A 16704-nucleotide genomic window follows, 5' to 3' on the forward strand; every position below is an offset into this window, starting at 1 on the left:
GATCCACCCACTCCAGCTCTGGACATACACCAGCATCCCCTCACCTGCACGCTGCTACCCCCATCAAGGACAGAGTTGGGGAGGAGACACCCCCAAATGCTGGGGCACCACTGGGCAGGTGCAAACAGGCAGAGCCACTTCCCTGCCCTGCTCAGGGCTAGCCACGGCTCTGTTCACACTCCAGCTCTGCCCCAGAGCCACCCTGAACATGTGACAGACACACGAACACGCTGGTGACCCCAGGACCTTGGTGCCAGGGTGCCATTACCCAGGCAGAGCCGGGAGGGCAGCACAAGCCTCCTGCCTGGTGCGTTTGGAACAGCAATGCCCAAGCACTCCCCATCCCCCCGCCTGCCTGCCTTCCTTCCACGGCTGCAGAAAATGCTTGGATTTTACCCCAAGATGCCCCCTCTGAGTGTGAGAACTCCTCGGCCCGCTCCCATAGCAACTGTTCCCTAGCTACCCGGCCGCACTTGCTATTCTCATCCCAGTGCAGCTGCGTGTGGCCCCCCCGCGCTGCGCACGAGGCTGTCGCCGCTGCCGCCAGCCCCGGACCCCAAACCCACCCTGTGTCCCCCCACCAGGCTGCCCCCCTTTGACAGCTTCACCCTTGGTGACCGTCGTGACCCTCACCCCGTGTCACCACACAGGGTCTCCCTTGGAGGGGCTGCTCCTTGAGCTAAGGAGCGGCACTCTGTGCTGCCACAAGGTTCCCATTCATGGTGGCCCCCCCTAAAGCAGTAATTCACAGGGATCAGAGGGCAGCAGGACTCTGTCCCGGCCCCACAGCACACCTGGGACAGCTCAGGAGGGGCTGTGCTGGGGATGGACATGCCCCAGAGGGGACCACAGCAGGCACAAGCGTCCCACCAGCACAAGGCCTCATACCTGTCATGCCCTGACACTGACTCAAAATATGCAGCAAAGACACTGAGGGTCATCTGTGATACTCAGGGCTCAGCCAGCATCAGCCTTTTTGCCCTGGAGAGCAACCCCAGCCCTTCCCTGCAGGACAGGAGCACCAGCAGAGCCCATGACAGGCCAGAAATGAGGTCCCCACTCCCTTCTTACAGCCACCAACCCTGTATGGCCCGGAGCAGGCCCCCCCATGACACGAGAGCAATACAAGGCACAGCAAATCTTTACACTTAACAAAAGGTTAAAAATTTAAATACTCTCCAACTTTAGTGCAAGGCAAGCAAATGATACCACAGGTCCAAGTAGGTGCTCAGCCCCCCTGGGGGGCCTGGCTCAGAATGAGCAGAGGCAGCAGCACACGCACGCACGTGTGCACACACACACACAGAGAAGGGACAAGTTATTGCTCAGGACACAGCTGGGACAAGTGTACACAAGAGGGGACAGGACAAGCTGGATGGAGAGGTGGGCTGATCCCCACGCTGCTCCCCACAGAGGGCTCCTGCCTGTGGGTGCAGGAGCTGTGCTGGCTCCCCAGAACCCCTGGGGACACACACTAAGCTGGTCCCAGCCCACTGCCCACTCACTTTTGGGTCACTGCTTCACATGACCCTGGGAAGGGACATTCCCTTTATCACAGCTTTGCTCCCTGAGAGCAGGGTCCATTGTGCCTGCTCCTCCACCACTAAGCTGGGCCTGGGGACGGCCACATCTCTGGAATGCACAGGTCCAGAGCTGATGGAACTGCACTGCCGCTATCCTGCAGCACGCCAGGATCAGACCAACCCTTTGGCCACAGCAGCAGCACGTGCCCGGGAGTGGCTGTGTCCAGCTGTGCCAGTGGTCTGGAGAGGGGCTCGGGATCAGCTCACTGGAGCTGGCAGCACGTGTGAGACGAGGCAGGAGGCAGCAGGCTCCAGCAGACAGGGACACGAGGACAAGGCAGTGACGCTCTGCTGCCAGGACGCAATGGGAGATGCTTTGGCACAGCACTTTCCCGTGCCTCCAGGCTGAGCAATGGACTCCGCTGGAGCCAGGACACCTCAGCATGGCCAGAAAGGTCCAGGAAAGATGATTTAGACACCTCAAGGCACAGAAGGCCTCTGTCCAGGACTCCCTGGAACAAAGCTGGGACCGTCACTCCTCCCATAGGAGGACATTTGTGCCTGTGACAGGGTGGAGGCAGTGCAGGCCCCCACCCATGGACTAAAAACCAACATGTGATATGTACAGACCAACATATATAAATATACATCAAACCTGCGGTGCCGCTTCGGCACCGTGGAATGTGTCAGCAGAGCTGCTCCAGCCTGGCCTTGGCCCACGCTGGCACGATCCCTCCCTCCCACCCTGGGCCTGGGACAGGAGCGGCAGCAGCACCAGCACCATCCCAAGTGGCAGATCTGGAAGCGTCCGGGTTTGTCTCAGGGCTTGCCCATGGTCAGAGGCACCTCAACCCGAGTCGTGTGCGGCTGCCAGCCTTGGAATCATCCTCGCAGTCTTCACATACAGACGTATAAAACTGTAAACAAATCCACCTTGTGGGGCCACTGCGACCGTGTCCTTCAGGCTGGGCACTCAGGAGAGGCAAGAGGGTCCCAGGGGCTGGAGAACAAGCTGTGCTCTACAGCCGGGTGGGCTCTTCCTCGCTGTCGCTGCAGTTTCCACAACAGTCCTGAAGTCAGAAGGGCAAGGAGAGGGAGGAGGGAGGGAGAGAGGAGCACAGCAAGCAGAGGGTGAGCACGGTCACACAACCCAGCCTACAGCTGCCCTCTGGCAGGGATGGGCCAGGTTCCCTCCCAGCCTGTGTGCGGGAGAGTTACATGGAGGCAAGGGGCAGCATGGGACCCCCCAGACTGCAGAGAACAGTCCAGCTGCATCTGGAGGTCAGCCCCTGGCAGACAGACTGGTGAGCACACAGCTGGCTAGCTCAGAAGCTGTGAGGAAGCTGGGCTCCAGGGACTGCAGCCACCCAGGGACACAAGCTCAGTGCCAGCACAGACGCTCGGCCCCGCTCAGGACTCAGCTGGCCACAAGAGCAGCTGAAGCCCTTTTTGCTGAAATGGGAGTCTGAGCATGGGGCAATGCCAAACCCTTCACAGTTTCTCAACCCTTCTGTGTGTCCCAGACATCTGGAGAGGAGTGAAGGAAACTTCCCACAGCCCCTGGGAGCAGAACTCCCAGCAGCGGCAGTGCAGGGGCAACTTTGGCTCAAGCTGAGGGCAAGGCCTCCCGCACAAAGGCAGCAAGAGCAGGGATGCTGGATTAGTGGCTCAGGGGGCAGTTAGAACAACAAGCAGGTTGTGCTCTGCCAGGGGAAGGGAATAGGCACTGAAGGATAACACTCCTCTTTCCCAGATCTTGCCATGTCCGTGGGCCACCGGGTATTTCCCTGAGCAGAGCAGCCAGGAGTGACTGCTCACCTCTGGAAAGAGAAAACACGTGGGAAATCACAGCTCAACCCCTTCTACAAACAGCTGCCCATCCTCTGGCAGGTCCTGGCTGCCTCGGGAAGGGTTGGGTATCCCCAGAGCTGGCTCTGGCTAGGGCAGCCCACTGAACTGCAAAGCACAACTCGGGAGCTTGCCAAGGAGCAGGAGTCAGCACCAGGTGGCTGAGTGGGTCCACAGCCAACCATGCTGGAGTCCTACAGCTGCACACAGCTGCTGAGAGGCAGCAGCCCAGGCTTTGCCAGGCCTGGAAAGAAGGCAAAGACTGTCCCGGGCAGAGGAAACAGGCAGACAAGCAAGCCCACAGCAGCTGCAAGATGTTTCTGTTCTCCTCATCCCTCAAAAGAGCTGCTCTCTGCCTGGCTCAAGATCTGGCAGAAGTGCTCTGGGGAGCCCAGACAGTCCATTCCAAGAGGAAGGACTTGTTCAGGGATGGTATTATTCATGTATGAAGGAAAATGATTTAGTATTTTAGAGTCTTCAGCATCCCTCTGCCTGGGTGATTCCAGCATGTTTAGCCAGGACACTCCTTTCCAGCCCCCTTGACTCCCCCAGCATGGGGAGTGCCAGCCAGGCAAGGGCTGGCTCCTTGCAGCCTTGCACAGGTGCCCCTGAAAGCTCTAGGCTCTGGCCACCCAACACTAGGGAGACTGCTCGCTGCCCTCTCGTGCCCACCTCCCTGCCAGACCTGCCTGGCACAGGCAGGAGCAGGGTCACTGTTGCTGGGAGACTGGCTGGGGAGGAGATGCTGGGCAAACCCTTACCTGTCTGCTGAACAAGCGCTGGAGTAACCCTTTTTTGGGCTGTGGAGAAGGTTGCCCTTTCCAGTCCAGGTCTGGGGGCACTGTGCCATCTGTGCTAAAGACATTCAGCTCCTTAAAACACTCTGTCTCGATCATCTGGAAGAGGGAAAAGAAGGCTGCAGCAAGTGCAACATGGAGCCCATCCCCGAGGGCCCAGCAGAGCATGAGAGCAGTGGGGACAGCACAGGGACACTGCCCTCAGCCATGGTGGGCACAAGCAGGAGCAAAGACCCACCTCGTTCTGCCAAGGAATGGGCACACTTCCTGTAGCAAACTTCTGGTAAAAGTCGTTGTCTGTGGGCTCCAGCTCCACTCCTTTCACCGTGGAGAACTGCTCGATGTCCAGAACATCCTTGCAGTAGATGGCCTGGGGCTATGCAGCACAAAGATTGCTCTAATGCCAGGCTCCACCTTGATGCCACCACCTCCAACTCTTGCTCATGGCTAAGCCAAGGCCACCTCTCCCTGCAGCCCAGAGCTTGCTGGACCCCTGTTCTGCCAGGTCCAGGGAAGGGGATGGGCCCCATCTCCCCATGCCAGGGCTCCCTCTTCCCTTGACAGCAGCAGTGACTGAAAAGGTCAGGAACAGATGGGCACTTACATCTGGCTTGAAGGGAGGGTCCAGCATGCCTGCTTCCAGCCTCCTGAAGTTGAGGTGCTTGAAGAGAGGGTGTTCCTTCACTTCCTTGGCCCCAGCTCCTCGGCACCCCAGGCGCTCCAAGGGGTCTTTGCACAGGAGCTGTGACACAAAGGAAATCAATGTCCTGAGTGAAGGGTGCTCTGTGCAGGAGCAGCCCTGGGCTCCTGCAGTGTGATCTAGGGAGAGCACAGGCCTGCAAGGCAGCTGGGCAAGGAATGAAGGCACTTTGAATCCTCCTGTGCTGCCTTATCAGAAACAAGGGAAGCTGGCTGTCACCTCTGCAGGGAGCAGCCCTGGTGTTCTGCTGCTGCATGCACAGGAGTGGTGGGAGTGAAGGGACAGGGCTGCACAGCTGTACCATGGTGCAGAGGGAGTGAAGGGACAGGGCTGCACAGCTGTACCACGGTGCAGAGGCAGTAAAGGGACAGGGCTGTAAAGCTGTACCATGGTGCAGAGGGAGCGGGCGCAGGGCGAGAACTTCTCCGAGTACTCCTCCTGCACTTCTTTCACCAACCGCTCCACCTCCTCCCGCTTGATCTTCTTCTTGCGCTGCTGGAAGGGGGACTGGCCCTCGATCATCTCGTACACCAGGCAGCCCAGAGCCCACCAGTCTGGGCTGAACGTGTAGCGCTCGTTCTTCACCACCTCTGGAGCTGCAGAGGAGCAGCGGTGGGGGATGTGTGAGGGCAGGGAGAGAACATCTTTTGAACCACTATTTGCTTAAAGCACGGTCACTTACCCATGTAGCCAACTGTCCCCACCCGGCCCTTGATTGTTTGGCCCTCTGGCACATGCACAGCTAGTCCCAGGTCTGAGATACGGATGTGACCTGCACAGAGGAGGGGAAAAGTTAACAGGAGAAAGTCAGGGGCAGTGTTTGAAGCTGCCAAAAACTCAGGGTAACCCTGGTTCAAGCAGAGTAAGAAAAAACTCAGGCTCACGGCTCCTCTTGACCCTGCACTCACCATGGTCATCCAGTAATATGTTCTCTGGCTTCAGGTCCCTAGGATGGAAGGGACTTGATTAGCAAGAAGCCTGTTGTCAAAGCAAAGGACACAAGCAACAGCCACATCTCAACACGTCATAGATAAGCAACTTTAGGATGCAATGTCCCTGCCTCGGGCACACAGATAACCTTCCTCTCACCTTCTGCCCCAGAGCTGGCCCTGCAAGCTCTCCCCTCCAGGGCAGAGAGGTGGAACACAACAACCTTCAGCCCTTTGCAGTGAGCTTGAGGATGGTTCCCTCTTTGCAAGCACAGAACTCAGTATGGAGCAGGCCACATAAGAAACAGAGGCTTCTCTGCTTATCCTGCCCCAGGGCAAGGAAGGACCAGAAGGGACTTCCTGGCCAGTGTTTAGCCATACTATACTAACACTGCATCACACCCTGTGAGTACAGTCAATCGACTTGCTTTCCCTCCTCCTCAGCTTTTGAGCACGTTGGGGCAGCCTACCCTCCTTTGTTCTAGTGTCAATACTGCCCTGAGACATTCACAGCACGATCACATCCTGTTCTTGGCGATCATTTACCAGCACAAGGAAGCCAAGCTAAAGTCTCCCTTTCTCCCACAAGATCAGCTCTCTGTTCCCGATTCCTCTCACTCAGCTCTGTGCTGCTTTCAAGCCTGAACTTATTTTGTTGAGCAGACAGACCCAGCTGGGCTGGTAAGAGCAGCAGGAACCCTCTTGCTGCTGCAGACCCTACAAGCTCTCCCAGCAGGGACCAGGCAGCACGCACCTGTACACTATCCTCTCCTGGTGCAAGTCCTCCAGGCCACAGCAGATCTCAGCAGCATAGAAAGCTGCCCGGGGCTCCTCGAAACCAGCCTCTCCCATGTGGTAGATATGGAACTTGAGGTCCCCTCCATTCATGAGGGTCAGCACTAGGCAGAGAGCATCTTTAGTTTCATATGCATAGGCTAAGCTCACCTGCAATTCAGGGCAGAAAGGCTGTTAGAAGACACAGCTGGACGAGGGAGGTGCCCACACTCCCATGGATACTTTGCCACCCAAGCAGCCACACACAGGCTCAGGGCTGGGCCTTTGCCAGCAGAGGAAGAACTGTGCAAACCCAGGGAGGACATGGCCCAGCAGTCCCAGCACACCCCCAGCTTTCCTTGGACAGGGAGGACACTTTCCCTGAGCCAAAGCTGCTTCCCCCCACAGGCAGGCAGCACTCAACAGCAACATTGGGGCAGCATCTGATGAGCCCTCTGCAAAGGGAGGTTCAGGCTTTCCACACCTCAGTGCACCAAGGCAGAGCTCCCAGTCACACAGCTCAGGGCTGGGTTTCTCCCCACCCCACTGTCTGGAGAGATAGTTCTCACTGTTTACTTGTGCCCCAAAAGTCACAAAGGTGCCTGTAAAACCAGATGGAAGTTTGCAGCTGTCCTACAGCATGTTGTGGAGGCGGTAAAGGTCCTGCCAGACCCCAGCCTTGTGAGAGATGTGCAGCCACCAGGACCCTGCACCATGGGCAGAGCCTGCTCCTGCCTCTGCACACCAGGTGAGGAGCACAGAGGTGCCAGGCTGGCTGGTTGGAGGAAGAATCCAGCATTGCAGCAAAGTGAGAGCAATTCCTATGTACTTACTACAAACCTACTGTTCACTTTTTCCAGGATCTGTTTTTCATTCAGGGCCATGGCTTCTCCCTTCCTCTTTTTGATCCGTTTCTTCTCCAGTTTCTTGCAGGCATACATCTTCCCAGTGGCACGCACTTGGCAGGCACACACCTGGAGGGAGGACAAGGCTCAGCACCCTCCCACTGCCATTTCCAGAGTGGGGGTCTAGGCTCTGCTCTCAGGAAGAGGCACAGGAATGCAAAAAAGCCCATTGTCAAAGCAAAGACACAGGTAACAGTGACAGCTCCAGATGGTACAGAGAAGCAGGAGCCAGCTGTAATGCCTCTAACGCCTTTAGCAGCACCATGGCTGGTGCATAGGAAAACAGAAGGCCACTCCATAAACAGAAGGAAGCCTGGCAGGAAGTTTTCAGGAGTGCAGTTTGCCCTGTTGAGACACAGGAAACTGACCTGACTCTGCCCAGTTAGCAGTAGGCACTACAGGGCTCATGCTACCAATCCCACACAGCACCTCCCACACCTCCAGCACCTGGAGAGATGAGCTCCTGCCACTCAGGAAGAGCTGACAGGCCACACAAGGCCCAAAACACAGCCCACCCAGCCAGCAGCACCTGCCTCCGGGTGCTGAAGCAGCTGGTGGCACCCTGATGGCCAACCCAGATCTGCCTCTGGCAGCAGGGAACAGTGGCTGCTTGGTACCCTGAATGCAGAGGAAACAGTGGTTACTCACCTCCCCAAAACCGCCCTTACCCAGCACACGGTACTGGCGGAAAGTGTTTTTGGTCACTGGCTGCCTGTGAGGGAAAGGAAACCAGAGTGGGACGTCAGCAATGAGAGAGCTCCATGCCCTGGCCTGAAAGATTGTGGCTCACCCCAAACCCCTGCTCAAGCCAGCCTTGCTTCCCCACGAGGCAAGCAAGGCTGGGGAGGCTGCTGGTGCCAGTAAAGGTCCCTGAGGGACAGCAAAAGCCAGGCTCGCGGCTCCTGCCAGGGCCCAGAATGGGAAGGAGCCCCAGGAACCCCTCAGGAAGGCCGTGTGAGGAGGGTGCAGGCTTCCCAGAGGTGAGGGGAGCGTTACCGTTCCAGCCATTTCCACTGCAGGAAGCGGTTGAAGTACAAGCTGTCGAGGTAGTCGGCAAAGGGAGCCACGCTCAGGTAGTCGTGGATAAGCCTAGGAGAGAGCAGAGCCAGCACTGTTCCTGAGAGCTGGTCACAGCTCTGGAAAAAGCCAGCAGCCCAGGTGAACAGCCCCAAAAGACTTTGCCATCCCTCACCCAGCCTGGTGCTGAATCACCCACACAGCCCTGGCCCAGAAAGCCCCGCTCCATGCTAAGCCTGATGCAAAAGGAAGGTGCGTTGGAGGCACCACTGTGACAAATGCAGCACCCTGGGACCCGGCTGGCACTGCTAATTGTGGCCTCTTGGCATCAGCCACGGCTGCAGGACAAAGGGGGACAATGGGACTCTGCAATTGCCCCTCTGCTCACAGGGCAAACCTGCACACAGGCTGTAATCAGCTGCTAGCAACATTTAGCACCAGGCGCTGAGCTGTTCACCATCAGATGAATATCCAGCACAAAAGGCCACAGGGGATCCTGCTCCAATGAGCTAACTGCCTTGGAGAGCAGTGCCAGGGCTGCCCAGCGGAGTGAGGAGCCTTAGACACAGCGTCTAGACTGGAAACACGCATCAAGGAGAAGCGGATGGGCTCTCCCCTTTCAGAGCTTGCCAAGAGCAGGCAGGGCCCAGCCCGGAGGCTCTGCATTCAGACACGACACTGGTTACCACACACGGAGCTAACGCTCCCCAGAAGACTGCAGCAAATGTGTTGCCACAGCCCTGCACTCAGTTAGGCAACACGCTCCAGCTACTGTGCAGGGAGGGGTGAGGCTGCAAGCCCAGTTTGCCCAAGAGCTTCCGCTTCACACCCGGAGCTGGGACCTTGGTCACTGCTTCTGTGATGGGAACAGAGGTGACCTTAGACCCCTGCAGCAACAGCCAGAGTAACCCAAACACAACAGCCACTTCTGCAGCAGGCAGGACAGGACAGCTGGCATGGAATGTAGCTATGGGCTCAGCTCAGCTGGGGCCCACAAGATCCTGGCACAAAACTGGGAATAGCATTGGTACAGGGTCTTCCCAAATGGCAACTCTGACTGGGAGGACTGACAGAGGTTTCTGCAGCAGCTCGTGGCTCCCAGAGCACAAGATATCCTTGTGCTCACTTTCCTGGAGCCAGGCTACAGACTGCTGGCCCAAAACTCCCCAGGCCCCAGCCTTGGCAGCAGCTCTCACTCTCCCAGAGGAAGGGACCATGAGGGACAAGGTGAGTCAGCTGCAGATCATCCCCATGCCATGTGTGACCTGCAGGCACAGCCCAGCCCTCCAACTTACTTAGTGCATTCCTTGAAGAGCTCCTTGGAAGGTTCCTGCTCCAGCCTCTCACAACAGGCATCCACCAGTTGTGAGGGAACTTCAGGCACGTGGTCCTCACTCTGGGGACAAAGGGATGGAGTCAGACACAGGGAGCAGAGCGCAAGAGTCCTGCTTTAGGGTCAGTGGACAAAGCAGTGTGGCAGCTTGTGACGTGGTGTGGTGGCTCAGCATGTTGGCTGTGGCAGGATATGGGCATTGTCAGCTGTTGGCTCTCCAACTGTTCTACCCTTGCAGGCAGCAAACACAACCCTCTTACTCACGTTTGGCTTCAAGTACTTTTCAATCAGGTGCTGCCCACATTCCTTCCTCTTCTCATCTGGAGCCACTTCGTACCCTGCCTGGAGAGAGCAGTGTGAGTGGCAGTTCCAGCCAGAAACCCAGCCTTGCTACTGGGCAATAGCTGCGGAGCAGCAACACCCTCTGCCCAAAGTTTCCCATGCTTTCTTTGAAACCAGATCTCCAGCAAACATCTCCCTAAGCAAAGGCCCAGCCCTATCTGGGCTCCGACTCACAGGTTTTTCCTACAGGAAAATCCTATGTGCCCAAAAGTACTTGCTGGAGCACCCAGCCAACCAGTTTGTGCCCAGGGTGTCAGGAACATCCCTGCCTCCCCCAATGAAGCCTGATGGGCTTTGCTCTTACCACAGCATCCAGGAACTTGACGCAGCGTGAGAGCTCGGGGCGCGTCTCGCAGAACTGCCGGAAGAGCATGTGCCCAATGGGCTGCTTCTCGCACAGGCTGTGGTAGTCCCGCTCTGCAAACGAGGAGAAGGTCACCCTGCCAAATCCCTAAGGAGCAGTCCCAGCCCAGGGAGCAGTGGGGGTGCTGTGACTCCTCAGCTGGGCTGCTGACAGGTCCCACCAGCCTGAGACTCCCAGGAGAGCGAAGTGCACCCAGTGGGACAAGGGACATTGCTGAGGTTTTACATTCCCCTATGGAAGATCCTCTTCCCTGAAAGAGGATTGACCTGCTGCTCTGTTCATCCTGAACCTCTTGCTCCTAGCAAAGGACTTCCATATCAACTGCTTGCCTAAAGGCTCTCTCCTCTCTCCATAGAGATCGACCAACTACTCCAGACACACAACTTTCCTTGGAACATGAGGAACACACCAAGCTTATCTCAAGGCAGATCTTCCAGGCCAAGAGTTGTTCTGATGACTCCTTCAAACCACTTGTGTTCCCAAAGGCCCTGCTGGAAGCAGCAGCATCAAAATGGGAGGCACCATTCCCACAGATGCCTTGCTGATGTACACACAGCAGTCAGAACTCCCCTCTCCATGGGACAGCCACTTGCTTGTACAACAACTCTTGCAGATTCCTCCTACCCCTGTCTGAACTCTGGCAGCCCACACACAAACACCTTTGACTATCCAGAGCACTTCCAGTTCTCTGCCTTTTTCCTGCCCTTCCACTCACGAGACGTCTGATCTCAGGCCAGAAGACATTTCTGTGACGGCCACTGCCACCGAGGGCTGCGGGCTGCCTGCAGAGCAGATGTGCAGCCACCCAGGGGATCCCAGCGCTGGGTACTCCCAGCCTTCCCCTCCCTGTGCAGCTGTTTCTCTCGAGGAAGCTGCAGCTTCCTGAGGGTGCAGGAGAGTGCAGAGCCAGGCGGGCTGTGGTGGGGGAGGAGGTGGCCGCACCAGCTCCGCCGCACCAGCCGGTTTCCTTGTGTCTGCAGGGGAAGGAGTTCCCTTCAGCTGGAGAGGACCAGAATTTTGCTGTCGGTGAGATCAGAAGCTTTCAGCTGCCCTGGTTGCTGCCCAGACTCACACGAGGTTACTCCCTGTGGTCAGGGCACAAAAAGCTTAATTCTGCAATGGGCAACCAGCCCACCATGCCCACAGTCCTGCCAAGACTCTGGAATAGGAAAGAAATGCCTTTCCAGCAAGCTATGAGCTGAAAAGAATGACACCCAGCCAAAGAGTGCCCAAGCACAAGGAACAGGGTCATCTCTCCCATGGGAAAACCAAGAGCAGCTGCTGCCACCTGGTTCAAAGCACTTCTCACATGCCTCTCCAAGGGGAAGTGAGACACGGGTGGTGACAGCCTGTGGCTGTAAGGGACTTGCTTCCCAAATCTTCACAAGGTCACTGTCCTGGATAGCAGGACAGCAGACACAGAGACCACCAGCACTCACCGCTGGCAAATGGGCGAAGTTCAGTGCTGGAAAACATCGTGACAGTCACAGGAAGGGTGGCTGCAGGCACAGGATGGACAAAAGCTGGGGGAAAGCTCTGCTGAGGGCGTTGCAAGTCAAAGAGGCAGAAAGGGTTTGGATGGCCAAGATGGGAGCTGCAAGGAGAGCCCAAGTCAGAGCCCTGTTCAGCCCTTGCTCCAGAGAGGCAGCCAGCAGCAAATCCAAGGCTGGAGTCACCATACAGTCACATCTGGCTGTGAAGCCAGCCCTGAGAGATCGTGCATGGGTTGTGTGGCAGAGGGAGGTGGGGACAGCCTGCACTGGGCTGCTGTGAACTTGAGGGTTACAAGATGGATGAGTGAGGTTGAGTTTCTCCAAGTACTACAGTTCCATGGGGCCCAAAGGACTGCCAGGACTGGAAAACCTGGGCAGGGCAGAACTGGGAATTTGAGCTGCAGAAACCTCCCAAACCCATTAGTTTCAATAACACCTGCTCTGAAACAAGGCCAGTGCTGTGCCACTCTCCAGCTGGCAGATGAATCCGGGTTGAAAACTTAAACAAGCTCTCCTCTTCCCAGGAAGCAAAGCACTTGCACCCTCTGTGCCCCAAAACAATTTCACATGATCTCAGGACCAAGCCTACTGCACAAACAACATTAAAACCACGATGAGTACAAAGTACAGAATGAAAATGACAGGCCAAGCCCTGCTCAGTGCCAGTTCTCATCCACTCCACGCAGCAAGAGCCCACTTTGCCTGGGAAGAGCTACTGCTTGAATGTTAGAAGCTGAGGTGTGTGGAGCTGAGCTGAATCCAGCCAGGGAGAACAGAGAACGTTACCAGGACCTTTGCTATTTTTGCAAAGGCACCCCAGAGTGACACTCCAAAACTCTGCAGCATGGAGCAGGTCTGTTTGCACACAGAAACTCATCACAGCCTCGCAGGTGTGTGGCTACATCATCAGCCACCTACCTACCCATTATTTCTTCCCTGCACTCTGAACTCCAAGTAATCCTGGCTGGGATTTGCCCTGTTATGTGTCCCTGACACTCAGCTTGGGGTGCACGACTCCCTCCAAGCCCTGCATCTCACCCAGGGTTTGCCGAAGGTCCTCGCAGAGGCTGATGTGGGGGAACTGCAGCATCTGGCGCCATTTCTTGCTCTTGCCTTTCCGGTTTCCTCCACCACCTGCAGGGCACACAAAATCAATACCATGAGTCAGGAAGCAAAGGTGTCTGACTGCACCCTAGCCTTGCCTCTAAGTCCAGGCAAGGAAAACAAGACCAAAGTGGTACCACCATCTCCTGGTGGGACAAAAGTGTTGGAGCCGCAATTGGAAATAGACAGAGCAACCTCTGGCTGCTGAACAAATCCCAAACAAGAACTTGAAGACCTTTCATGATGGGAGAATCCCACCAAGGGCAGGAGTGTCCACAGCCACAGCAGTTCTTGGCTCCCAGGCCCGTCCCCAGCACCTCAGCATAACTAATCACCCCTCCAGGCCATGCCTTGCTTGGTGTGAAACTCTTCCTGCCGCAGTAAAGACGTTCATGCCACCTACTCATTCCAGATTGATTGCTTACTCCAGGGAGGGGCTCTCAGAGGGAGGACACAAAGCTGGGAGACAGGAATTCCTGCTCTAATCCTGGCTCCACAGACAACTCGCTGCATTGCCTGGGGCTCATCGCTTCAGTTTCCCACCTGTGAAGTGGGGACACTCCCACCATTCTCCAGAGATAAGCCAGCCTCAGAAAATCCAGATCCAAAGCCCAGGTTTTATTCCAGCTTCAGCTGCCGGAGTAAATGCCCAGTGCTGTAGGACAGGGTGGGAAAGCTTCTAGATAGACCAAGAAATTTACATCATAGCAAGCACTAAATACGATTGCTGGGATCAGCCAACCTCCAGGGATTGCTTTCCCAGTGCCAACACACACAATTTCCCACCTCTCTTTGGAAATCCATTAAATCGCCCTGCCAAAGTGGTCGGGCCAAGAGTCAGGCCCAAGGCCCGGCCTTCTGAAATCACACAGGGGTTGAACAGAATTTATCAGCTCTTGAGAAACACCCTCATAACACTTTCCTCCACCGCAGATGAAGTTCAGCCCCAAACCCCAGACACAGCCCCCTCGGCGCAGGAGAACCAGGTGGGATGGGGCCATCCTGGTCAGCCTCAGGCTGATGCCAGCCCCAGGTCCGAGCCCCTGGCACGCCGTGGGTCCCTGCACTGCATCTGCCCCGCACCAGCAGCTGGGCCGCACGATTGTACAAACTCAGGAAGGAAGTGACTCAAGGGTAAGCAGGGCTGGAAGAAACCAGCGGCGCAGACACCTTCTTGTCAGCCACAATGAAGCGGATGGGGGCAGCGAAAAGAGGGCAGGGGAGGACAGGCCATCCTCACCCCAAGAGAGCTCAAGGAAAGGCAGAGCAAAGCCCCACAGCACCCGGAGGTTGCATTTCCTTGAGTTGTTTGCTTTGAAAGGAGGCTCCAGTGCCCTTCACGCGCGGTTCTCCCCCGCCCTCCCAGCACTGCTGACAGTCCAGTGGGGAGCTGGGCTCCTGCACAGACACCTCCCAGCACCCCTGGCTTGGGGATGGGGCTGCCTCCACCCGGAGCAAGCTTCAGGACTGGGTGATGGATGAGAGCTGGTCTGTTGTCCCTCTGTCAGGGGGACAAGGATCCTTCACTTTCCTTGGGCCAGATGAAATACAGGGCATGGTCGTGCTGTGGCAGCAGCTGAAGGTGGCTGTCAGCAGCCCCACAGCACATTCCAGCTCAGCTCTGCACTCCCACACCAACCTAGGAAGCTCCAAAAAGGCTGGGCTGGAGCTAAGAACCCAGCCCTGTTGGTTCTGGCCTGCAAAGCAGCTCTGTCCTGTCACAGAAGCTGTCTGAGCTTACCCCAGTGGCCACCACGGCCACTCAGCCACGGACAGGCAGCATGGACACCTGTGGCTCTCACAGCCCAAGAACCAGCTGGCACAAGCAGGACACGGGGCTGTTTCTGCCTGCAAACTGCCCGCTGCTGCCGAGGGAGAGGCACCAGAGGAGCACCAGGAGCAGCAGCCATCCAGCACCTCGTGCTGCATCAGTGCCAAAACTCCACTCCCCAAGGGCACAACAGGAGCCAGTCTCCGGGTCACTCCGTGTGAAGCTGGGCCTCGTGCCTGGAGGTCACAAACCCTGCTGCTTGGTTTTGAACCAAACCTTGCCATTATGAACCCGAACGTCATGGTCCAGCACGGTCACTGTGCCAGGAGTACTTGCACTTAGCCTGGTTTTCAAGCAGCTTGGAAATGTTTCTGCCCGTGCAAATTTAATTTCGCTGCTTTTTGCTCCCACAAATCTAATCTCCAAAGCCCTCTAACTGGATTTCAGCGGGTCTCTGAGGCTCCAGGATGGCTCGGTCTGGCCAACTGCACACCAAGGGGCAAGGGGGATTGTACTTCCCCACACATGTGTGATTTACCGAACTCATCGATGCCTGGCTGAAGCGGATCTTCTGTGCAAAGGACCAGGTTCCTGTGTGAGACTTCCCATCCCCTCCCGAGGCTTCTCCACGCAGCTCTCCTGCAACCTTCAGGACAGCCCCGCTGCTGCCAGGCTGCACCCCGCACGGGGGGCTGGAATTCAGCGTCGTGGGGCCGCAGCAGAGCTCCAGGAGCCCCGCGGGCCGGGCCGGGGCTGGGGTGAAGGCGGCGGACGGGTGGGGCTCCCCGCCGCAGTCTCGGGATCGGCCCGCGTGCGCGAAGCAGCACTTTACCGGACTGAAATCAACTTTTTTTTTTTTTTTTTTTTTCTCTTACGGTACCCAAAGGCACCCAAAGCTGCCTCTCGCCCGTGCCGGAGGATCTGGAGCAGCCCCTGGACGCGGGTGGGGCGATCTGCACCGGAGAGGCAGCGAGGCCGCCCGGGAGGGAGCTCAGCACCCCCGGAGCGAGCACAGCACCGGGCAACCCCCGCGCCGGACGGGGGAGCCGAATGCCTGTGCCCGGCTCGCACCGCCGCCTCCCCGCTCCCCGCCAAGGCCGCGATCCCCGGGAGGGACCGCCCCGGCCGAGCCCCGGGGCGGCACCAGCGGGGCCCGCAGCCCCGCCAACTCCGGTGCCCGGCGCCGCTCACCTTCGCGGGCCTTGAGCAGGACGGTGTTGGCGACGATGTTCTCCAGCTCCATGGGCCCGCGGGCGCCGCCGCCTCCCGCCGGCTCCGCTCCCCGCGCTCGGCCCGCGCCCGCCGCCCCCCGCCGCCGCCGCCGCGCCCCGCCCCCCGCGCCCCGCCCGGCCAATGCCTGCCCTCGCTCCTCCCGCGCCGCGCTCCCATTGGCCCGCCCCTCAGGAAGCCCCGCCCCCTCCGCATCCCCACCGCCCTCCAGTTGGCCCCGCGAGGTGCGGCGGGTGGGGCGGGGCCAGGGTGGTGACGTCATCCGGCGGCCATCGGGGACGAGGGGACGGGCGCTGATTGGCGGGTGAGATGTCAATCAGGGCGCGCCGCGAACGGATGGGGAGAAAGGCAGGGACGCCCACACGGGGAGCCCCGCCTCGCACGTCATCTGATTGGGTGTGGAGCTGCCACTCAGCCGCAGAGCGAGTCGTGATAGGCCGTTCTGTGGTGGGTGGGGCCGAGCTATTGCTTATAAATAAGCGCGGGGGCTCAGTGGAAGCCGTGAGGGCGTCCCGGACCGGGGGGTGTCCGGTCCCGGTCCCTCGGCCGGCGGCGTCTCCGTGGTGTCCTGTGC

The 16704-nt window shown here is 57.9% G+C and overlaps 1 protein-coding gene across 3 annotated transcripts; it reads right to left on the reverse strand.

Moving 5' to 3' along the window:
• Positions 1-1148: 1148 nt before the first annotated feature.
• On the reverse strand, positions 1149-16182 carry GRK6 (G protein-coupled receptor kinase 6). 3 transcript variants are annotated; one of them, XM_053990798.1, is made up of 16 exons: positions 16092-16182; positions 13064-13159; positions 10473-10585; positions 10091-10168; positions 9789-9889; positions 8473-8565; positions 8125-8188; positions 7405-7545; positions 6552-6742; positions 5777-5814; positions 5551-5640; positions 5256-5464; positions 4773-4910; positions 4407-4544; positions 4133-4267; positions 1149-2593 (listed from the first exon to the last, which is right to left on the reverse strand). In XM_053990798.1, the coding sequence occupies exons 1-16, from the start codon at positions 16141-16143 to the stop codon at positions 2543-2545; spliced, it is 1728 nt and encodes a 575-aa protein (XP_053846773.1). In that variant the 5' UTR covers positions 16144-16182; the 3' UTR covers positions 1149-2542. The 3 variants fall into 3 exon arrangements, with proteins under 3 accessions (XP_053846773.1, XP_053846774.1, XP_053846775.1); XM_053990799.1 differs by having other exon boundaries at positions 1149-3343; XM_053990800.1 differs by having other exon boundaries at positions 10091-10164; positions 16092-16167.
• Between the last annotated feature and the right edge of the window lie 522 nt (positions 16183-16704).

The sequence above is a fragment of the Vidua macroura genome, chromosome 15 (assembly GCF_024509145.1).
Source record: "Vidua macroura isolate BioBank_ID:100142 chromosome 15, ASM2450914v1, whole genome shotgun sequence".
NCBI classification, from domain to species: Eukaryota; Metazoa; Chordata; class Aves; order Passeriformes; family Viduidae; genus Vidua; species Vidua macroura.

Coding starts and splice junctions, on each gene's coding strand:
- GRK6 (XM_053990798.1), bottom strand. CDS start 16,143: ATGGAGCTGGAGAACATCGTCGCCAACACCGTCCTGCTCAAGGCCCGC. Junction 5,815..6,551: donor CAGGAGAGGATAGTGTACAG/GTGCGTGCTGCC, acceptor CTTCCATCCTAG/GGACCTGAAGCCAGAGAACA. Junction 5,465..5,550: donor GGGGACAGTTGGCTACATGG/GTAAGTGACCGT, acceptor GCTCCTCTGCAG/CTCCAGAGGTGGTGAAGAAC.